Source organism: Lactuca saligna, chromosome 9, assembly GCF_052625555.1.
Source record: "Lactuca saligna cultivar CGN05327 chromosome 9, ASM5262555v1, whole genome shotgun sequence".
In the NCBI taxonomy this organism is placed as follows: Eukaryota; Viridiplantae; Streptophyta; class Magnoliopsida; order Asterales; family Asteraceae; genus Lactuca; species Lactuca saligna.
In genome coordinates, this window is record NC_136425.1 from 17190935 (window position 1) to 17215562 (window position 24628).

General features: G+C 36.1%; 3 protein-coding genes and 1 non-coding gene across 5 annotated transcripts; all 4 read right to left on the bottom strand.

Moving 5' to 3' along the window:
* Positions 1 to 730: 730 nt before the first annotated feature.
* Positions 731 to 1569, bottom strand: LOC145015928 (histone H2A). Its single transcript, XM_078974398.1, has 2 exons — positions 1291 to 1569; positions 731 to 1097 (listed from the first exon to the last, which is right to left on the bottom strand). Exons 1-2 carry the CDS (start codon positions 1495 to 1497, stop codon positions 852 to 854), a joined length of 453 nt encoding a protein of 150 aa, XP_078830524.1. The 5' UTR covers positions 1498 to 1569; the 3' UTR covers positions 731 to 851.
* An 8633-nt stretch (positions 1570 to 10202) lies between these two features.
* On the bottom strand, positions 10203 to 10276 carry TRNAV-AAC (transfer RNA valine (anticodon AAC)). Its single transcript has one exon. It is a non-coding gene; the product is annotated as a tRNA-Val (tRNA).
* Positions 10277 to 11114: 838 nt separating this feature from the next.
* Positions 11115 to 15049, bottom strand: LOC145015633 (Pentatricopeptide repeat (PPR) superfamily protein). 2 transcript variants are annotated; one of them, XM_078974102.1, is made up of 5 exons: positions 12302 to 15049; positions 12151 to 12218; positions 12006 to 12053; positions 11563 to 11655; positions 11115 to 11469 (listed from the first exon to the last, which is right to left on the bottom strand). In XM_078974102.1, the coding sequence occupies exon 1, from the start codon at positions 15029 to 15031 to the stop codon at positions 12338 to 12340; it is 2694 nt and encodes an 897-aa protein (XP_078830228.1). In that variant the 5' UTR covers positions 15032 to 15049; the 3' UTR covers positions 11115 to 11469; positions 11563 to 11655; positions 12006 to 12053; positions 12151 to 12218; positions 12302 to 12337. The 2 variants fall into 2 exon arrangements, with proteins under 2 accessions (XP_078830228.1, XP_078830227.1); XM_078974101.1 differs by having other exon boundaries at positions 12006 to 12060.
* A 487-nt stretch (positions 15050 to 15536) lies between these two features.
* On the bottom strand, positions 15537 to 18197 carry LOC145014031 (uncharacterized). Its single transcript, XM_078972383.1, has 12 exons — positions 18031 to 18197; positions 17787 to 17911; positions 17565 to 17649; positions 17304 to 17497; positions 17120 to 17202; positions 16971 to 17016; positions 16828 to 16884; positions 16620 to 16674; positions 16442 to 16542; positions 16306 to 16369; positions 16029 to 16162; positions 15537 to 15960 (listed from the first exon to the last, which is right to left on the bottom strand). The coding sequence occupies exons 2-12, from the start codon at positions 17865 to 17867 to the stop codon at positions 15784 to 15786; spliced, it is 1077 nt and encodes a 358-aa protein (XP_078828509.1). The 5' UTR covers positions 17868 to 17911; positions 18031 to 18197; the 3' UTR covers positions 15537 to 15783.
* Positions 18198 to 24628: the final 6431 nt, after the last annotated feature.

Sequence of the window (24628 nt, forward strand, 5' to 3'; positions counted from 1 at the left end):
GGATAAAATTCAATCTAACAAATACAAATACAGCACATCATTTAATATCCTAGGCATGGAAAACTATCATTTAACAAAAACACAAACTAACAAATATCCCCAGCAAATGGAAAAGACGAACACAAGGTCACTCACATCATTACACAAGCCAAGTGAAAAATCACTCTTAGTAACAAATGAAAATCTATAGAATCCAAAATGTTTGAGAGTTTTATTTAAAATGAATTATTGGCTTCTAAAAATGTCAATTTCAATGAAAAAAATACTATTTAAAAGGGTAATGAATTCCTAATAAGAAGTTATATCTTTGGTACACTAACCATCTTAAAAATTGAAACATTTTGATCGTTCATTTTTTACCCTATTATTATTCTATTAAAATCATTTAACTTTGAGTCATGATTTAGGGGGTGTTTGGCTTAGCTTTTCAAACCCTAAAAGTTCTTTTTGAAAAAGTTAAAAAAAATAAAAATTTCCTGATTTTTCCAAAAAATTCTTTTTCCTTAGGTAAGAACTTCAAAAATAACTTCTAAAACTTGTTTGCCAAACATTTTTGCTTTTTTTTTTTTAAAAGAACTTTTGGATTTGGAAAGCTAAACCAAACACCCGTTAAAGTTACAATTGTCCTTTTGACTCTATGATTTTTTACTACTATTAAGAACTCGGTTCTCATCTTTCTAATCGTAGTCCCAAAAACGACTTATGTAAGTTACACTAAAATCACACAAAATTAAGAAACAAGTTGTTTCATTCATTCGAATTGGATACAACTGATTGACTAAAAACTGTTCAACGATCTTTAAAGAACAATCAAACACGAATGATTCCCTAGGATTGAATATAACATTAAACTAGGCTTTTGCGGCTTTCTTGGGTGACTTGGCAGCCTTGGAAGGAGATTTTGGCTCTGTAGCGGTAGCAGTCTTCTTGGGCAAAAGAATTGGGTTGATATTCGGGAGAACACCACCGTGAGCAATTGTTACTCCGGCCAACAATTTTCCTAGCTCCTCGTCGTTCCTAACTGCCAAAAGTAAATGTCTTGGGATTATTCTGTGCTTCTTGTTGTCCCTGGCTGCATTCCCAGCTAACTCTAGCACCTGAAAGCAAACAAACAATCATCAGAATGAATTGAGGAGGCAAAACCTAAGATAATGAAAATCAAATTCAAATCAATCAACATTAACAGCAAAATTAGCGAGATTTGTTCATATCTCCAATAACATAGATGCAGATCTATGAGTTAATATGATGAACAAATCGTATATGAAGAGATTGAACTGGAAAACTTACTTCGGCAGCAAGGTATTCGAGAACGGCAGCAAGGTACACCGGAGCACCAGTACCAACACGCTTAGCATAACGTCCATTCTTCAGAAAACGACCAATTCTACCGACGGGGAACTGAAGACCGGCTTTGACTGAGCGAGTCACCGACTTCTTCCTCGGACCACCCTTCCTTCCGGCGGCACCCTTCTTCACCTTTCCGGTTCCCTCCATGTGTTTAAGTGTAGTGCTTTTCAGAAATGACCGATTGATTTGATTGTAGATGATGATGCTTAAGGAGTCGCGTCGGCATTGTTTATATGGTGGTGTGGGAGGGGTTTGGAATTGTGAAATGGGTTAGTATCAGCCGTTGGATTATGGTTTATCTGTAATCCGTGTGAAGTATAATTGACCAATGGGAATCGGTTTAAGTTTTGAATTCTATTTGAAAATTATGGGTATAACTCCTCGTTCCCGCCTAAGTTTTTTTTTCTTTTTTTAATTTCTTCCATTAAAATTTCAATATTATAAGTATAATTGATTTATGAGGAATGACATGTCAAATAATATATATTTATTTAGTAAGCTTGTTCAGTTCTATGTAATCAATGCACATCCAGAACGATCCATCTTTCTTCTTTACGAACAAGATCGGTGCTCCCCAAGGTGAGAAGCTTGAGCTCATCTAAGTGCATGCATCGCACCCCTTTATTTGTAAAAATATTTTTAGAAAACTTTGTTTTACTTACAAACAAATTATCGATTCCTCATAACGAGTTCAAACACACTATAGAGTATGCTTAAATCCCTCAAATCAACGCTCTGATACTAACTTGTAACGTCTCAAAAATACTAGGAAATGTTTCATTGTCAAAACACCCAAAATGATACAACCATTTGTTCTAAACCCAACCAAAATTTTATATATTATCAACATCAAAGTAAATCAAATAAATAGTGTGGAAAAAACCAAGAGGATGTTGTGCGATCATGTCAGGCCCTTTATAACCAAAAGTACATGAAACATTTAAACTACAAAATGGTAAGCACAAAGCTTAAAGAGTTACCTAAAATACCACATACCATACATAACATCAGGAACCGCCCATATAACGGGGCCGCCCAACATATCGGGCCATGCTTTGCATAACGGGCCCACCCAACAAACATACAAAAGCCACAAAGACAATATAACACTCTATATATAGTATAGTGAGAAAACTCACCCCACACTCGCAGTCAAACAACCTTAGATCGAAAAGTCCAGAAACCAATGCTACAACCCACCTATAAAAATACCTTAGTCCACAATCTAAGACTGACAATTTGTCCAAAAGTCAACCAGGTCAAAAAGTAAACGGTCAAGGTCAACGTGCAAAATCAACATTAGTTGACATCCACGTCGTGTCTTACCCATGTACATGTCGTGGTAATATCAAGACAAAACAATCACGTATCCCTTCCTTCCCCACGTTGTGGCATCCAACTCGCCACCTCGTGGCTACTGTCTGTGGACAACTTAATGGATTAAGTCCTTAATCCATTAAGCCTTGAACTCATACTTTCCAATAAGCTAATAGGGACTCCAAATGGTTGTAAAAATCCAAAACTCTATGGACATACATGACCCACACATGTCCTTCACTCAAACTAGGTTCAAAGGTAAGAAAAATGACATAAGACTCGTGCAAATCAAACAAATCTCAACCAAATCCCATATATGAAGGTTATAAGGATCAGGGACATAGGTGAGCCACAAAGTTGCAGATTTTATCTCATCCCATCGTACAAACTCCAAATATGGACCAAAACATCCAAGTAAAGCTAGATCTACAAAGAAGGAATCATCAGAATAAGAACTTGAAGCCTTACAACTGGTCTAGAGAATAATTCCAACGACGGATATGAGTTGCTTGATTAATTATTGCATCAAAACCTTCTTCTTATTCCTTCAAAGAGTACCAAGAACACCAAAATGAACCAAAACTTCCAAAGGGATGATAGGGTTTAGTAAGGGTGTTTGGGAGGTGATGGATGATGAATGTGGAGGAAACCCTAGCCATCACTTCCCTTAAATAGGGCTTAAACCTAAAAAATAGGGGTTTGCATGTCTGTTGCCCCCATGTTGTGGCACACATCCTGCCACATTGTGGGATCCAAAATGAACACATGTTTCATATAAGATTTCCACGTCGTGGAAACCTATTCATCACTGTGACATCCTCATTTTTATGGAAAAAAAAGACCGATTTGTTTATGCTTATTAAACCAGAGTATTCTTTTAAAAAGGTTTACTTTGCGGAATTTATCCCCAAAAGATGGTAAGAATGTTATCAAGACATTTCGAAATGTATTTTATGTATAAAACTCGGGATGTCATTGTCAATATAGAAACATAAGCATAAACGAACCTTACATTATCTTAGACTAATAGACTACATCTCCTTGAATCTCTCATCATGCATGCAACTTTGTACTGTTACCTGTGATACAAAGAAGCTGAGTATGTCAGGTTGAGAAACATGGTGAGTACATAGGCATTTTCAACCCACAATAATATAGCTAACATGTTTAATCATCAAATAAACAATTAACCAAATTACTCATCTTTGTTTTAGTATTTGTTCTTCCCTAAGGATTTATCCTAAGGGTTATCTTAGTCACCGTTGTTGACAATAATGTTACAGGGATTTCTCCGCAATACATGTCAGTAAGTTCCTTTATATTTTTATTCGTAAGGATTTGTCATAAGGAATACGCACGAAGTCCATTGTTGTCAGTGTTTAGGCACGAAGTCCATCGTTGTCGGTGCTTATCTAATGGGCACTAAGTCCATATATGTCAGTATCTATCTAATAGCCACTAAGTCGATATTTGTCAATATTTATCTGATAGGCCTCTCATCATCTATATCATCTTTCATCTCTCAACATCTATACTATCTTACATATACCCATATTTACCTAATATATTTATAGGTAATAAAAATACATATATAGTTCAAAATCAAATAAAACATGTATATATTATTCATCTAACATAAATATCATGAACACATAATAGACATATATAGCATGTAATTATCTTAAATACTCCATATCTATGTTTAAGATGAAAGTAACCATGCACTTACTTTAGTTACTTGGCAAAGTGTCTGCTAATTGGTGAATTGGGCAGAGCTTCGCCTTACACCTTTTTCCAAAAGACCTAGATGTACATAATGCTAAGTATTAGTATAATTTCATACTTCATGTAACTATTATCACAAGGGTTTAGATTTCTCAACAATCCCAAAGTTTACTTCAACATATAAATAAGGAATAATAAGGTAGGATCATATTGGAGGTAGGGTCCGTTCGGTATACAAAGTATACTGTGTGGAAATCCCACTTTAAACATCTCACTAAATCCAACCTAAACATTATCTCCATGAGTAGATAAATTAGTATAACGACATGGAATTAATGATAAATCTTATTTATAGGTTCATAATAACGACTCATGTCTATAAATATAATTTACACTGAAAGAGATAAAGTGTAGGTCAACTTACAAAGGTTCTTGATGAAAACAGGAATCTAAGCAGGCAAGATATTGACTCGGGATTTCCTAATCGAATGCTATTACTCATATGAGTATTCAGGGGTGTTGCAGGGCTTCGACGTAAGCTAAAACTAATGGGAAATGAGTCTAAAATTGTGACATCCCCAAAATCTCGGCCAGAAAAGACCGATTTCATTTATGCTTTTTAAAATAATTTTCAGAGTAAATCCTTTTAATTTTAAAAGAGATGCGGAATTTGTTCCCAAAAACAAAACATGATAAAATAGATATTTATCAAAACATTTCATAAAGAAATATGATTTCATTTCATAATCAAAAGTCGGGATGTCATGTTCCGATACAGATCATAAAGCATAAACGATAGCATTACAAGTCTTTCAACAAATATATACATATACAGACTTGTAAACAAAACAACTTGATGTTCGCCCATCTTAAGCTCTTGCGCCACTTCCTGTAAAATAAATCAACTGAGTGGGTCAGGCTTTGGAGCCTGGTGAGCATATAGGGTTTTCAACCCACAATAAATAATTAAATTAATTATTATCAACCAACAATAACCCAGTTACCCATTCCCGTTATTCTCACTTTATGTCCCTAAAATAACTAACACAAGGGACCTAGTCTAAGAATATTTCATCGGGGCGACTACACATGCTTCGGGGGTTCCTCAGCCATATAAGTCAAATAAGGCAACCATGGGGGGGATGGAATACAACGAATGAACACCCAAGTTCATTAACACCTACAGGTTATGAGCCTGCTAGCGTTCCACTGGACTGTCTAGAAAAGTCCGTGGTCGTCATCTAAATTCCGCTAGATGACTGGATCAAAACAACATCGAGGCCTCTCATCTGTTTATTACACACCAATTATCTACCCAACATGTTAGTAGATAAAATATACATTTTTATACGTAGTTTCAAAACCTGTATAGCATGCTCAACCAAAAAATTTTTCACATAACAGATGAGGCACACACACATAACACGTATTTCATAAAGAAATAATCAGATCTATAAGATAGAAGAGTGTGGATATACATTCACATATATAACAACAAAATATATACACATAGCACGTATTTTATATAAAATACTTCATAATATTGTGTTGGAATGAAAGTAACTACACACTCACTTGATCAGAAGATGATCGGGCAGCACTACGGCTTGCAGAAGAGGTGTTTCTCCGTAGATCTGGAAGATCTTCACAAAACCGGGCTCTTCGCGGGCAGCGTTTCGACTCGGGAATAACGCTCTTCGGGATTCTCGGGGCTTCAGATCTTGCTTCGGGGCTCGGGAATATTACCGGGGCTTCGGGGTATAAACGGCACGCAAAACGAGGCAAAACTTAGAGATAGAGAGAAGAGTTTGAACAAGAGAAAATGGCTGAATTCGAGTTCTATTTATAGGCTGCTGGGTCTGGGATTACGCGGGGCGTACTCATTACGCGGGGCGTACTCGGGTTACGCGGGGCGTACTTTGACGTCACTGCGTGCGTCGACTGGTGGCACTCGAGTATTGATCAGACAAGTTGCATCCGACTGAGTACGCGAGGCGTAATTGACTTGTCAATTTTCTAAATTGCGTAACTTTCGCATACGAGCTCCGTTTTCGACGTTCTTTATATCCACGCGAAGGTCAGACCATACTCTACAACTTTCATTTAGACTCCATTGGCTAATTTTGACTTTTATTTTTATTATTTATTTTTAGAAGGCCGGGACAGAAAAACTTCGTTATAAATTCATAACTTCTTCGTCTGACGTCCGTTCTCGCCTAACTTTTCATCGTTTCGCTACTAACAATGAGATCTTCGATTCTCATTTAGATTGTTTCGGCTAAAAACCGCTCGATCTCAAATCGAGTATTCGGGCTGCATACTGCTAAGTCGAAACTTAGAAAAATCATAACTTCCTCATACGAAGTCAGATTTGGGCGTTCCTTTTATGCACGCTCTCGGTTTAACGAAATCTACGACTTTCGTTTAGATCGCTAAGGCTAAATATCGCTCTATCTTAAATTCATATTTTACGTCGCTCGGCGTCGTACCGGTTCTGTCTCGAAACTTCGACAGATCATAACTTCTTCGTTATAACTCGGATTTTGGCATTCCTTATATCTCTGGAATCCTTGTTTCAACCACTACAACTTTATGCAAAGATGTCGGGCTTATCTCACACTTTAATTTTGACGCTTATTTTATTCTTAATTCATTAAATTATAAAAATCAAGAAAATAAACACATAAATCACATAATTCACATAATTCACAAATAATACATTTTTATTATTTCAAATTTAGTTACAAAGGTTAACCTAGACTATTACATTGCTAAAAATGGCAAGCCCAGAAACACGGGCGTTACAAAAATCGAAGGAAATCGAGAGAGGAAGTGTTGATGGTGTGAAGGAGAATGAGGTTGAGCACATCTATTTATAGTCCATATGTGTGTCGTGCATGAGGTGCACTTTGCGCACTCAAGCCACATCAATCCTCTTGTTTTGCGACACACGTTGGGTCTAGATTTGTCAGAGTCCCTATGTCGGCAACCTATTGCGCGTCGTGCCCCTCGCGCGCACACGTGTGAATTTCTAACTTTTCAAAAAATCATATCTTATTTATACGAGCTCCGTTTTCAACGTTCTTTATATCCACACGTAGCTAACGACGAGATCTACAACTCTTTTTAGACTCTGTCGGCTAATTTTGAATTTATTTTAAAGCTATATTTTTAATAGACTTAGACGATTAAAGTGTGTTAAAAATTCATAACTTTCTCATATCATATCCGTTCTCAATTGTCTTTATATCGACAAAACGAGATGGGTAGAATTTTCAACTCTCTTTCAGATTGTTTTCCTAATAATCAACCGATCTCTACTTCAGTTTTTGAGTCATATACTACTGTGATGAAATTTCGAAAAAAAACATAGTTTCCTTTTACGAAGTCAGATTTGGACGTTCTCTATATGCACGCTCATGGTTTAACATCTACTACTACTTCTATTTAGATTATTTTCCCTAAATAATCATTCTTTGATAATGTCTAATTATCTTATTATTCTTTTATCATCTAGCCATATCTTGTGGGCGTTACAACATCATGTCCAACCATAAATCTCAAATTTAAGAAGTGAAATACATACCAGAAATTGGGCGTTACAAAATAAAATTACGGATGTTGGATTCAATACAACTTCTTTGGAAACTTTAGAATATGTGCTATGCCCTTCCTTCCAACCTATACAAAAGTGAATATCATATCAAATCAAAAATTCCAATTTTAGGAAAAAACAAAAAACAAATGCGTACCTACTGTTGTGGAGGTCGACGTTGGTAGAGGTTGAGAAGGCGTCGAAGTTGCCGGAGGGAGGTCCTGATTTCAGGCTACGTGGAAGATGGAAGGAAGGAAGAAACGATCCCGATGTTGTCGCTGAGTAGAGACGTGTTTTTTGTTTTTTCTTTTAGTATATAAAGGGCACAATGGGAACAATGTTTTATTTATTTATTTGTTTTTTATTCTTTAGGTCAACAACCATCTTGAGTTGGATCGAGTTAGGAGATTGGTCAACTATTGCTGACCGAGCCAGTCAATTTGGGGCTTTACTAACCTGATTGACCGAACCGAGTCAACCGGAATTTGCTGAGCAGACACGATCAACACATTATCAAACAACCCCTAAGATTGTTTTTCAATAATGAAATAAGGATGATGCACTTTTTTTTGGGACTTCATAAAAAACACTTAAACATAGAGACCAAAATTATCATTTAGTCTTGATGAGAGGTGCAAACCATCAGTTGATATGATAGTTGAATTTGGAGGGAATGATCATTATGCAAGAATAGTTGACATGTTCTTGAAAAACAAACAAAAGAAAGAACACAAAAAAGACAAAATGGCCATACTGTAATGTTTTAATGAAATTAAGTTATTGATGTAAATGAGCGAGATTGAGAATGTTATGATGGAATTAAGTTAGTGAGAGAGACTGAAAATGTTAGGGTTAATGAACTAGAAAGGTAACGAACTTTGGTCTTTGTTCACATTAAGGTAACTATGTTTTTTTTTTTTTTTCGTGTACATTTGACCATTGAACTTGTTTGAGTTGTTCAAAATAAGGTAATATGACTGGTAATTAGCAGTAACATTACCTTATTATGAACATGTCAAACAAGTTTACTGGTCAAATGTGCACGAAAAAAATTGTTACCTAAATATGGACAAAAACCAAAGTTCCTTACCCGTTTTGGTAATATTGAGTTTTTTATGTTAAGTGCAAGTAGTCATAAGACCCATTGATGTGACATGAAATTAGGTTGTTCGATCTTTGCGTATGAGGAGATGGTCAGGTCTTAGGTTAACCCAGTTTATGCCCAACTAGTTAGGGGTTAGGCTGTATACGGTTAAGAGGCTAGGTTGCAGTGGCGGAGCTAGATGGGGAGTTTGGGGTACTACAGTACCCCCCAAAAAAATATTTTTTTATATATAAAAAATATTTTATAAACATTTTTCATTTATTGTACCCCCAACTAAAAATATTATAACATGTTTTTTAATACCCGATATTAGATAACTACATATAATATATATTAACTATGTTTGTACTACCATATCAAAATTTCTAGTTCCGCCACTACTAGGTTGTATGTGTTATAAAGACCTAGCAACACAACGTAGCCCATGACTAGTCGTGCATGGACTGGGTTGGACCAAACCTAACCTAATTGTTCATTGACTGTCGGAGCCTGATCCCAAGACACAATCCTTGAGACGGTTCTTGTCCAATATTACAAAAATGGGTAAGAAACTTTGGTTATTGTCTATATTTAGGTAATCATTTTTTTTTCCGTACACATTTGACCAATAAACTTATTTTACATGTTTATATTAAGGTAATATTGCTGTAATTATCAATCATATTACCTTATTTTGGACAGGTGAAACAAGTTCAATGGTTAAATGTGAATGAAAAAAAACATGGTTACCTAAATATGAATAAAAAACCAAAATTCGTTACCTTTCTAGGTTATTAACCCAAATGTTATAATAAACTATGTAATTTAAAGTTCGGATCATAGAAATGCTATAAGTACATTTGCATTTATGTTTTCTCATCGAATTTATTTTTTTCTCAAGAGTTTTGTAACACATGTAACTAAACATACTTATTGTTGACAATTTTAAGTTCTAAAACTAATTTCCATATGTTATAAGTTCATAAAAAAACCGAATATCAAAAGTAATTTTATATTTTATATAAGTTAATAGTTTAGTTGATTATAAACTTACAATGAATGTATTAAAGTTAATAGTTCAGTTTCACTTAATAGTATATAAAGGAAAAACACTAGGAAAAAATACGAAAATGGCTTCGCCCGAGTTCGAACCGGAGAACTTCAGTGTGTTAGACTGACGTGATAACCAACTACACCACGAAACCGCTTTTGATCTAAAATTAACTTTATTATATATAAAAAAAAAAAATCAAACAGACTGTGCTCTAACAGTCTCCGTTTCTATCCCTCTCGATCTCAACCCAAATTTCTTGATTTCTCCATCTACAGAGCACAGACTACAAACACAAATTGAATCAAATTCGAAGGTTTCTTATTTGGTTATCTAATTCAGGGTTAATCGGAAAGAATGGCCCTCGGTGATCTTGATTTATGTCTTTGTCGATCTGATTAAGAACTTTAAGAAAACGGCGGAGGTGGAATTTGGAAATGGAGATGCTCCGGCGTTTAGTTAGTTGAACTCAGATAGATAGATATGATATACGTATATTCGTTTCGTTATAGGAAGAAGAGTTTTAACTTTTGCTTGAATGAATATTTGTCATATTTTTCCAGCGCCTTTTGCATGCTCCGAACATCATAAATCCAGTTGGTCCTCCTCCATTAATGGGTTTCCCAGATGCTAACTTTTGTTTGGCATCGTACTCCCACGTTTGATCCAGTAGTTTTTGTGGTGAAATGAAAATCAATAAGTTAATAATTTTAAAAATATTTTACTAGCTTATACATATAAAAATTATAAAAATGACTTATTGATTTATGATTTTTTTTTAAAAAAAAAATACGAATAATTTGTCAAATGATTCTTAAAGTTTGGCCACAATGAATGAACAAGCAAAGGTGTTTCCAAATTAAAGGACTCGATGACAGCCATACATACTTGTATTAAGGAGTTCAAACATGGTACATAGGTGAATCCTAATTGGATTGCAAAAATATACATTAGAGAATTGAGTATCAGACCTAAAGAAAAACATAGAGATGTAAAGAAGAAACCCTGGCTAGGAATTGAGTATCAGGTTTTTATGTCAAGTGTCAATGACACAATGTTATATAGAAAAGAAGAAACCCTAGGACAAAATCCATAACTTTCAGCATACCACTGTAGTTTACCCTAAACTCTAATGCCTCAAGTCGAGCAAAAAACACCACATAAAAGCATCTCAAAAAATAAAGATTACATGGATATTTTTACATTTGCGGCTATGTAAAAGTAAAACATAGCTTATGAGCAAAAATTGGATGCAATGACAAAAATCACCTTCCATTTCCAGAATCCCAAATTCAGGACTGTGTTTCAGCCCATAATCCAACACAAGTAGTCTGGTTTGAGGTGAGCCTTCAACAACACACACACACACACACACCACTATATTAAAATGAACTTAATCACACATTAATTACCAAAAGGGAACTTGATAAAAGAACTAACCTTTTAAGACCCCACTTCAGAAGCTTCTAAATCTGCATGCATCATTGCACATAAAAAGCTCTTTCTCATCCTTCATCTTCTATCTCATGTGCCCTATAATAAAACCAAATTACCAAACACTTTTTTTCTTCAAAGTTCTCTTAACCTTTTCAAAAGCTATTTTTAGAAATTAACTAATTTATCATCATCTATCTTAAATGTTTTATAAACCCCCCTCCCTCATGTAATTTGTCATTTTTTAAGCGTACATCATATTTCCAAAAAAAATAAAAATTACTCTAGACATTTATGATATCAATTTCTATAAAATATTCATTTTAATTTTGTGCCTACAATCAAATATCTTAACTAATCAAAAAATAATAGAGATTTAATATGCAAATACAACTAGGGTGTAAAATGAAATGTTATTAAATGTAGGGGCAATAATCAAAATGCTTTACCTCTAGTTACAATCCAACTACTGGCTATCCACTTGCCACTTGAAATCACTGCAATCTTATAAATAAAATCACTTTTAATAATGAACATTTTTTTATATTATTTTTGTAGAATTTTAAAATAGGAAGCATCCGAAAGTTTACTCACCAAGGGACACCTCCCAGATTGCATGACAATCAGCTGTTTTGGTGACATATGGGAATTGGGAACTGAAGCTACACAAGCAAATTTTATATCTTAAATTAAATTCTTTATAAGGCTAACTATTTAAAAAAAAAAAAAAAGATTAAACCCTTACCCCGATTGTTTCATGAAAACAGAATCCCAAATCGAATCACAAAAGCTCCAGACTTCGATTTAACTTCAATCCTCTTTTTACCATTTCATCACGAAAGTCAACCGCTTTGGTCAACTCTCCAGCAACACAACAACCATGTATTATAAAACTATATGCCAATGTGTCTGGTTTCAAACCCGAATCAATCATCAAATCCCATAGCTTAATCGCTTCATGTACATCCCCATTTCTACAATATTCATAAATAATAGTCGAATAACTCACATGATCTGGCAAGATTCCATTATCAAACATCTCATCCAAGATCTTCACACCTTCTTGAATTCTACCCAATTTGCAAAAACCCCGAATCAAAATATTGTATGTTATCGTGTTTGCTAGAGACCCTTTTAACATAATATTATGAAGGTGTAATGCTTTTTCCATATGCCCTTCGTTAGTCAAACAATCAAGAAAGCATCCGTATGTCACATGATTTGGGAAGATGGAATTCACAAGCATTTCCTTGAATAAAACCTCGGCTTTTTCTATAAACCCTAATTTACATAAACAGTTTATAATCACAGTGTATGTCACAACATTTGGGTTGCATTTTTCACTAATCATTATGTCCCAATACCCTATTGCTTTCTCAACATCTCTTCTTTTTCCAAATGCATCAATCAAGATTGTGTATAAAACATTATCTGGTTTCATTCCTTTATCGTGCATTTCTTTTAGAAAGTGTATTAATTTTACATCATCACCTTCTTTAACACTTCCATTTATAAGCATGGAATAACAAACAATGTCCATGTCGATTCCCTTCTCTATCATCTCACTGGAAGCACTAATTGCATCATCTAAACGTCCAGCCTGGCAGAAACCTTGTAAAAGAGCACTATAACACATTTCATTTAGTTTGTGGTTTTGCCTGTTGAGGTTATTTACAAATTCTTTAGCTTCAGAAACCTTATTAATCGAACAAAGTCCAGTTATTAAAGATCTGAAGGTATATGTATCGGGTTTCAGACCCTTTTCCACCATTTGGTCAAACAAGTCAAAGGCTTTTACCATGTTTCCTTCTTGACAATGGCCTTCAATCATAACATTGTAAGTTCTCTCATTAGGGATCACGTTTCTTTCCATCATTTCAAGAAAGAAAGCACTTGCTTCTGTCCCCATGTTTGCATTAAAAAAACCAGAAATTAGTGAGGTGAATGTGTAAGTGTTTGGAAAGATTCTTTTCCCTGTCATCTCATGGTAAAGCCTCAATGCCTTGTGTACATCTTGATGTTTGCAATATCCATCTATTAAACATGTATATGTCACAACTGTTGGATTTACATCTTGAAAAACCATCTCTTTTAGAAGAGTTTCTGCAATTCTTGGTTTTCCTGACTTACAGTATCCATTTATCAGAGAGTTGTAAGGATAAACAGATGCTTTTATTCCTGAATCATTCATTTTATCAAGAAAAAGACGTGCATCTTCAAGTTGGCCTCTTTTGCAAAATGAATCAATGATGATTGAGTAAGTAATATCATTAGGGGTTAAACCATTGGTATCCATGTTTTTAAAAAGAATGTTGGCTTCATCTACATTTCCCTCTTTGCATAACGAATTGATCAATGCATTATATACAAATAAATTTGGTAATGCTTTGATGGAGTCTAAATCTTGTATCAAATTATAAGCACTAATAGCATCCCCATTTCTTCTCAACCCTTCAACAGCACCTGAAACAACAGCTTCACTTGGGACAAACCCCATGTCCACCATTTCACTGATTAGAGTTCTAGCAGTTTTAAATTGTCGTAATCTACAGAAACCCATAATTAAACTGCAATATGTGACAACATCAGCTTTCAAACCTTTTATAGGCAATGCTTGCTTTAACTCCATTGCTTCTTCCATCTTTTGGCTCTTGCAGAGCCCATGAATGAACACATTGCACATAACGATATTTAACTCATGATTGTTGGACTCTAACCACTGTATCAATGCATTTGCCCTATCAAAATTCTTTAATTCACACAAACATCGAATGATAGCGGTATGTATGTAAGCATTGCCCCTAATACCAATTTCCGTCATCTCATCAAAGAACTTCAACACCAAATCAAATCGCCTAATTCGAATCAATCCGTTGAAAACATCACTTACAGTTCTAATCTCAGGCATTAAATTCCTGTTTTTCATCGAATTCACAATCGAAAAAGAATCCAATACTCTCCTGCCTTGAACATACGCGTTAATCAACAAATCAAACCCTATAGTTCTCGAAAATTTGTAATTCACATAGGTATCGTAGTAATACTTAAAAACGATTTCCGGACTCGATGTTCGTAGTAAGAGCGTTTGGATCAGTGAAGAAGCAGGCCATAAGAGATTGGACTGGACGAGTGCGTGTATGAGGATGCAAAACGACGTAGTTGAGTGGTTGAAGTTCCTGTGCAGGCCTAAGAAATTGAAGAAGCGTAAAGCTAACCTTGGATCGTCTAGGGTTCTGAGCAAGACCTTTTCGACGTGTTGCTGTTTCAAGTTGCTAGAGATGGTGTTGTTGAAAGATACACTCCAGCTTTGGTTTCCATGAACAATGTTAGTGATAGTGGATATGAGGTTTTCGTCATTATCAAGGTGGCCGTTGATTTGGTGTTTGGTGGGGTACGACGGTGGAAGGGTGGTGGAGATGATGGGATTTGGGTGCGGAAGAGGCCGGATGGAACGATGACGGTGGAGCTTTCTCATTTGGGTGAAAATGCAGCCGGGGAGTGAGCGAGTTGCAGCGGCTATTGAAATGAAATAGAAGTTAATTACATAAAGAGTCCTTCAGTTATTGGTCAATTTACATTTTTTTCCCTTAAATCTTTAATTTTGCATTTGTAGAAAATACACAACATAACATTACATCATTTATGATTTTCCAAAGAACCAAAACCATCACTTTATACGTTCCTTAGTTTTTTTCGTTTATTTTTAAGCCATTTAGTTTTTTTCGTTTATTTTTAAGCCATAGGAGATTATATTTGTAACACACATGAATAAACATCTAAATATTGTCATAATTCTAACCCATATCAAAGGTGATACGGAAGATAACAATGAAGGTGATGATCATTAAGTCAATGGTTCTTAAAATTCAAAACCCTAAATTGAAGACGATAATAAAAGTATAAGTTTTAACTTTCAACAGAAACAAAAACTTAAATTTTTTGCCACATAGGATGCCACATTAGGCGGGGTGACAGTATAATTGAAAGCACATAAGATGTTTAATAACATGTTGAATACTACAGTACACGATCGGGTGACTTGAAACAATAATAGTTGGTTGCCATTATGTCTTTGACATTAACCCTATTAATAATAATAATAATAAAACATGAATTTACCAAAATACAACAACCCAACATCGGTTCACAAGAAAAAAAAAAGGGCGGGCCCACGTGTCGAGCCAGAAACAGCAATTTTGTATGGACACAGGTTGCGGGCCATGGCTACTAAGATTGATGTTCATGAGGATCTTTGAATTTATAACGTGGAAAGATACGCCTCAAAATGGAGAAAAATATGGCTTGTATGAATGACAAGACAAAATGCCAACATGAAGATGGCCAGTACCATGGATACAGCAATCGGAAAAACAGACTAATTATATGTCGTGGATATCGCCCCACCTTATAACCAAAACAAAACAAATATTAAAATTTTCAGATTAAAAATAAATAAAAAAAGATTTACTTACAGGGAAAAGAAAATCCAGAGCATCCCAGGCTGCATGACGAACAGCTCTTGTTGGATACATCGGACCACCAGGAGAAGTGAAGCTGTACAAGCAGCTTTTAAGCCTTGTACTTGTAGTCATTCGAAGCTCCAAACCTATGAAAAAAAGGGCATTTACGTCTTTTTGCACAAACACCAGATCCCATTGACATCAGTCATAGTTCTGTTCTGTTCTGTTCTGTCATGTCTGTTGTCAGGTGAAAAAGTGTAATTACTGAATGAAGAGTATTTGTTATTACCTTGGAGAAGTTTAATGTGGGAGAAATAATGTAAAAGGACAGGTTCCACTTTGAGTTTTTGAAGCTGACCAATAAGAAAGTGTTCAATTTTCCATGGAATATATTCGTTAAATAAAACATTTTCTAGGATCTTTACCTGATCAGAAAGTTCGATAACAAGTATATCTGCGGGACCCCCTACTAGGAAAGCATTTGGGTATTCCGGAAAGTTCTTTAAGAAGCTTTCAATCTTGTCAACTGTAAGAAACAATACATTTTAATATAGAATCTAATACCAACATTGTATTTGTATGTGGGATTATTAGTAATATTACCTAGATTATAAAGGAATATGAATCTTGAAAGCAGAAGAAATAGATCTCGTTGTGTCTGAAAACCACAAGGATATGATTATATATATATATATATATATATATATATATATATGTATATATATATATATGTGTGTTAATATACAATAAAGAATAAAGATAGTGTAAGTATAGTCATATGAATAGGGTTGATTTTTGTTTGTATATTAACCTGTAAAGGGATTTTCTTCAACTTTTCGGGCACCAATGCAACATCCTCAAGAAGATACTAAAAAAAAATAAACTAATAATGTGTGATTTAAAAGATCTTGAAAGTCATGAACTATAAATTGTATAAACTAGAAGCCCTCACACCGAGAAAACACTCTTAAAGTGTGTTGTGTTCGTCTGGACATCAATCCTACAAATAAGAATACAAATGCATCAGAATAAGAATAAAAAAAAAAGTTTAACCTAAAAATGGATTGAATTTAGGCCAAAACAAAAGCCATCAAAGTTCATACCAGAAGACATTTGTAGCACCTTGTACAAGAGCTGATGAGTAACGAAGGAGGACATCTGCACTATCAAGTTCAACTTCAAATAACTGCAAGATAAACATAAAGTGGTAAAGTTAAACGTTGATAAGAAAAGAGATGAATCTTTGAGGATTGAATCAAGAAAACATGTATGTAAGGACTTACATACCCATTTATGGAAGAGAAGGGCGAAAATATGAGAGGCAAATGGCTGACTCCAGAGTTGGACAATCAAAACAAGAATTGGTTTCCCATTTTCAGGTTGCAAGGAGAAATGATCAGCAAGAACATCGTAGAAGCATATGGGAACCTGAACTTCTACCAATGCTTCAGAAGTTGCATCTTCTCTAGCAAGAATGATATCTGTTCCAAGGAAAATTTGATATGGTTGATGTACAAATTAATGCCAAGTTTGTTCGCACTTTGTTACCTCTAGCTCGATCATCAACTTCTAAAGCTATGTCTGCGAACAGAGCTTGTAATAAGTCGCGTCTCTGAGTTGCTGAGGCTATTGCCTGAAGAAGTTATGAAGAAAACGCTCAATTAACAGATTCAAATTAACCGATCAATCAACGTGTATAGATGCATAGAAATCATAAATAACGAATCAAATTAAAACGGCAATTGATATGCACAGAATAATTATACAAACCCTATGGAGCTTTTTATCGATCTCTTGGGTGAGAGCAGAGAAATAAGCAGAGCTTTTCGGAGTTATGGCAAATGGCGGCATTCTTCTAATCGGTTTCTCCAATAACAGAGCATCTGATTTGAAAACTGAAAATCAAAACCATATTAATAACAAATCAGCAATACATTTACCCTAGGTCAAGATATTGGTTGAATGATTGTTGTAATTAACTTTTCCTCCGATGCAAAATCGTATGAAGCCTGACCTAAATACAAATTCTGCGAAAATAATCGATTTTAGCACCCGCATTCACGGTCATAACCGTCGACGGTGGTCGTGGGGGATATGGCGTGGCAGAAAGGGAACACCGTAGACGAAGCAGATAGAGGCTTTGATCAATTGCTATAATATTAATGGATGATCTGTTATTACATATTACCAAACTATCCATTTTAGGGGGTGTCTGGCTGTCGTTTCCAAAGTGATGATTAAGGATATTCTAAAGTGAATTTCTTAATTGAGTATTAATAAATAACCTATTTTTCTTCAGGGAAGTGATTTTTACAGAGCAAGATTTTAATCAATCCAATCAAATATATTTGTATTGTCAAATATGCCCTTCATTTAAAAAAGAGAACCATTCTAGGGTTATGTATCCAAAAGACAATGACGCTCCTTCCTTATCCTTGCTTCCTGATCGAGTCATCTATCATCGGCGATGCCTCTTCAACATCTGATTCTCAAGCCACTTCATTGCTACTTACGATTCTTAATCGATTAAACATATTGAATGTATGACGTCGTAGATCATATGAAGTTTCAATTTCCTATGGCTTACCCAACCGCTTTTCTTTTATGGGCAATCCTCGACTATGGAAATCAAAGGACTATAGCCGAACAATTACAATCTGCTAAAAACTCACTAAAATGGCTCACCGATTACTTCATCAATGTTCATCCTGAACCTAATGTGCTCTACATTCATATCGATGACCCAGAACTTGACCACAAATGTTGGGATTGACCTGAAGATACGGCTGGAAAAAGACTTGTGATACAAGTAAACGTATCTTCCCTAGGATCAGAAGTTGCAACTGAAATTGTTGTAGCAATGATAGCTACTTCAGTGGTGTTTAAGTATATTAACTCTGTTTATTCAAGCTTACTTCTTAAACATGTTAATTAAAGAGTTGTTTACATTTACGGATCAACATGAAGGTCTTTACAGTACGAACATTTACCTAATCAACAAAGGAAAAAGAACCCAAATGATGAAAGTGTTGGAAACTTGAAATTAAGTTGACATCTTAATGAATTAAGACATTTAATATGATATTTGTGGAGCTTAATTGATTTCGAGACAAAAAGATGTAACACGAAGTTTTAGCGATCAAGTGAATGATCATTTCAGATATGGATTTACATTAAGCTATTTAGGGAATAAGTCATGTTAATAAGAGCTTAATGTCCTATTTGAATAGATTTTTGGCAAAGAGATTGGTCAAGAAGCACCACGAGTGAATGTTTCTATACGTACCATTGATTTGACATGAATTAAACCCTCATGATTTGACTTAAATATATATATATATATTTTTTTGTTATAAACTCATTTTAATTTGATTTTTGTGTCTTTTGCCTTTTGTTGTTTCATTATTATTATTATTATTATTATTATTATTGTAACGACCCAAAAATCAAAGGTAAAAATTTCATTTTTAATATAGCTAGAACATTGATACCATTTATTCTAAACAATTCAAATCTTCATTAAGTAAAACATTTATCAGAGTTCATCCCAAAACCATTCATTACAGAAATCATAGGTGTGTGCACTGCAATCAATTTGAGCCATTCCTTTCCAAAACGATGATACCTGAAACCATAAACAAAACCTGTAAACACGAAGCTTGGTGAGTTTCCCAGAGCATACCATACACACAAACCACGTATCACATATCATGTTGCTATAAAAGCTACATGTATCACATTTCCTGCTAGCTATAAAAGCTACATATAATACATAAGCCATGCATACAAAAACCTGTAAGGATATCGTGGGCTCCCCCAGGGTCTTACACCGTTATGCCATGGGCTACCCCACATGGTCTTAACCTGAGAATGCCATGGGCTACCCTACATGGTCTTATATCTAATTGTCACGGGCTCCTCCTGGGGTCTTCCATGCAAGTATCACAAAGACAACTAGCATAACACATATCACATAAACATATCATATATCACAAAAATATCTACACATAGCACAAATGAACCTGTAAGGATGTCGTGGGCTCCCCCCAGGGTCTTACACCATTGTGTCATGGGCTACCCTACATGGTATTTACCTAGGAATGGCATGGGCTACCCCACATGGTCTTACATCTAATGCCACGGGCTCCCCCCCCCCTCGGGGGGGGGGGGGGTCTTTCATGCAATAACACACAATCACATAGCATATCAAATCACATAATGACTAACACATATACCATAATCACATAATGAGCCGACCTTGGTGCCTTAGACCCATGGGTATGGTGAGAAGACTCACCTCAAATGTAGAAGCTTCCTGAAGAAATCCTTAGTTGCTGCCTCGTCAGCTACCTGAGCTGTCACTATCAATCATTATACCCAATTAGCAATTGGGTCCCATACCATAATCCTTAATCCATACATGGGGTAAAATGACATTTTACCCCTGGCCCAATATGATCAAAAACTAAGGCCCAAACCCAAAACAAAAGCCCAACATTATAATGTCCATAAAACCATCAATGGCCTAATTTTCCAAATTGGGCCAAGACCTTTCTAATGGACCTTATACTAAATCCCAATATTCTCCTTAGTCAATAATCCTGACCCAATTGGCCCACGAAAACCCACAACAACCTAGTCCAAGAATTGGCCCAAACCGAGGCCCATAATGCGAAGTTCATTTCTATATTGGGCCACTAGTCCCAATGGGTCCAATTATTCCATTATTGGCCCAAAGATGCATTCAGGCCCAACTATCAGCAAATCCATGCCCAAAACCATTAGGGCCTAAAGGTTCGAAGTCCACAAAGGCCCAAGACCTCCTGATAGCATACACCCATTGTACCTCTTCTGTACGCTTAACGTACTTAGCAAATGGACTATACGCGCAATATACTACATAGTAGCCCAACATACAAACAACTCATGCACAACATCCATTAAGTGCTTAATGGTTGATCTAACATGTCCAAATCACAGATCTAAGTTATACTTAACATCTAAACCCATAATGTTACTGACTTGGTGATTTTGCATGCCCAAAACAAACCCAAACTCCAAAAATGGCATTCTACTTCCATAAAAGTGACCATAACTCAAGAGTGAACCCATTAAGACCATCAAGATGACAACTTTTTGTCTTATGGACTCAAATAACATCAAGGGTGGCAACACCAAGCCTAAAAATGGATTTGGAACCATAAAGCTCCATTCCTGGGACTAAAAAGATCCAAAAACTTAACAAAATAGATCTAAACATTCAATGGTCAAGTTCAAGACTTTATACCTTCATCAAGCTGAAAATGAGTCACAAAATCCAGATCCACAAGCTTCTTCTTGATCTCCATCTGTGCATCTAACTCCACCTTCTTGAAAAAGAGCAAAACACTCCAAAAATGGACTCCATAAGCTCAAAATGCCACCATGAATGGTATAATACGATTTCTAGGGTTTAGAGGGGTGGAGGTTGAAGATATTAGGGTTAGGTTATGAGAGAAGGAGTTTAAATAGGGTCAAAGACCCTAAAATTGGGTTCTGATTTGACTGGAGTAAGCCTAACGTACATATGGTACGCCCAGCATACAACCTTCTTTGCTAGTACCCCCCGCGTACACTTTGAGTACACCGCGTGTACTCGGCTAAGCCTGGAAACCACGAAACTTTTGAAGGCCATAACTTATTCATTATAAGCCGATTCCGACGATCCTTATATCCACGAAGAGGTGACGAGAATCCCTACACTATTAACAACTCAAACCTTTCTTAAGACCTTCCGAACAAAAATCCATTTTCCACAAAAGCCCGAATTGCCGCTTTACCGAAATACCCCTAGGCTCCAAAACACGAATCGAACACCCGGATCACTTCTAATACATCACCCGCACCCAAAAAGGCCTATATATTACCTTACCAAGAGCCATAATCCTTATAATGACCGACCTTCGAGCCACCCTTCAGACTATGAGTCAATTCGAAACAGAGTGTTACAACTCTCCCCCACTTAAATTAAATTTCATCCACGAAATCATGTATCATCGTCCCCGACATAACAGACAACCATAGCAACACCGTCACAAAACCGTGAATACCACAACCTACCCAAAGCAAATGAAACCAATCCTCATAGAGTTCTAAAACACGGAGATAAACAAATTTCTTGCAACATGATCATACATGCTCCATATGAAATCTGAAGTCTCAGGGTAGTCTATCTCCCTAAAAGACTGCCCACATCGAATCATCATCGAACTGATTTCACAAGAAACCAATCTAGATAGAATACTTCCCACTCGTAATACATTGAGGCTTCCTAAAGAACACAATCACCGGTCAACTACCACTACCGAATAACCAGCAATTCTACATACAGACCCTAAATCATTGAAGTCGCTCATACTCCTCTTGTTGCCACATGGATGCTTTCCTGGAGAACACCCAGTGACCTCCCTGGTCCCAACCTATATGCTAACTGTCCAGACTATTGCACACATACTCGACTGTTGAGCCAAAACACATTCAACAGTCCTCCTGCGACCTCCGACAAATACCTCATCTAACTATAACTGCCCTAACTCCTTCAATCCGTTGATCCATCCGATCGAGATAAACTGACAAACTGTAGCCACTGAATCTGACGCAAAAGGGTGAATACTACCAGAATAGTTGTAGCCTTACATCATACCCGGCCTCCTTCGACCCACCGTTTCCTGATTTCGACATGTCGTGGGTCTATTACAGATAGGGCCACCCGAGACACATCACAATGGCTTAAACTACCATCAAACCAACCCGTTCACCACCCTGGAATTCTTCCGTCGATGCCCTTGGCATATAGATTCCCCACATCCCAACTCACTGAAACAAAATCCGCACGAATTCGAATTCGGGTTCCTATCCAAATATAAATTGTTACTTCAGTCCTATCCAAATATCCTCGAATCGGCATTTGCATAATGTACCATGACTTCCTGTTATCCGTTACTCGACCGATTAATAAATACCCTTAGCCGATTCCTTGAGACTTCCAGTATCGCACCTGGTCCAACCACTAGGTTCTTATAAGATCCAATAACAGGGCTACCCAGTCGTAGCCCTATAGAAACATGCGCTACCCGACCACAAGATCATGTATCACAAGGTCCAACCCTTAGCTCAACAGTCTCTACCGGTTCCATCCTAAATTCCCATAACCATACGGGCTAACCCCCAAATAACTGATTGGTCAATCACCTCTGGTCCTGATCCTGACTAAGTTGTGGCTCCCCCACAACCCTGCGAACTAGCCTGCCCTAGTCCAAATCACATGAGAGAACCCGTGAACGCTACGACACCCCGATGTCTTACAACACTCTCTATTGCTAGTGAATGCTACGACTCCCCCGTAGTCTTACAACACTATACCCTAACTGACCATTAGTGAATGCTACGGCTCCCCCGTAGTCTTACTGAAGGGTTTTGAGCATTCTAACACTCCTAAAGTGTACATGCAACCCTAAATACCTTGGATCTATGTTTTCTATATTATACATGCAAATATCAAATTTCCAAGGTATTGTTCTAACTAGCATAATATGAAGTACATATAATATAAATTCTAGTAGAATTACATACCTCTTTGTTGTAACTTGATTCCATTGAGTTTAAGAGCCTATTGCCTCAAATGTGACACCTCAAATGGTTCACACAACATCATCAACATCTTGGAATAACTTGAGAGAAAGGATACTTGTACAAAATTCGGTGTTGCCCTCTTGTGTACACACACTAGTCACATTAGTTCCACTAGTTTCATTTCATGAACCATATACCTCTTTATATAGTGTGGATGATTAGGGCTACATTCATGTAAACCCTAATACCTATAACCTTTCATTTCCATAGGATCCATGGGTTAAAAGCTCCATGGACTATCCATGTAAACTTAACCCAAACTAAATCAACTTGGCCCACCAACTATATATAAGAGTCCATATTTAATTAGTTCCTTTTGATCACTAGATTAATTCTTGATCAATATTGATTAAATAATATGATTTCATATTAATATATTAGAACTTATAATATATTAATAGAAATCACTAGTATCCTTTTTCTCATTTTGTCTATCCAATTGTTCCGATGCCATGCAACCCAAATGGACCATGCCAAGTCGGGTCAAGTACATACCAATTATAGTTATGGACTTAGACACTAATCCAATAGTCTTCCACTTGGATAAGTCTAAAACTATTATTGCGTAAGACTTCAAAATCTGTCCGACAATCGTAGCTCTTGAAATCCGTTGACGAACTCTAAACGAATCAATGGCATGTCCATTAGATAAGGGATCATATATTCCTCCATTCTAGATATCATATGGACTGATGCATGGATTATAATCATTCTCTCTATCCATCTGTTGTTTCCCGCTTTCCGGTTTATAACGACCGACTAATTGAACAAATCAAATCAGTCCAGGCTTGGCCAAGCACTTCGGGGTGTCATCAATAAATCATCGAGGGGCCCACATATATATCGCTTTTATCCATTTAAGGGTAAATGGAATAGATAAACTTTGATTCATATGCTTGTTCTACTACTTGTTGAATCATACACAAAGGCATGTTTTATAA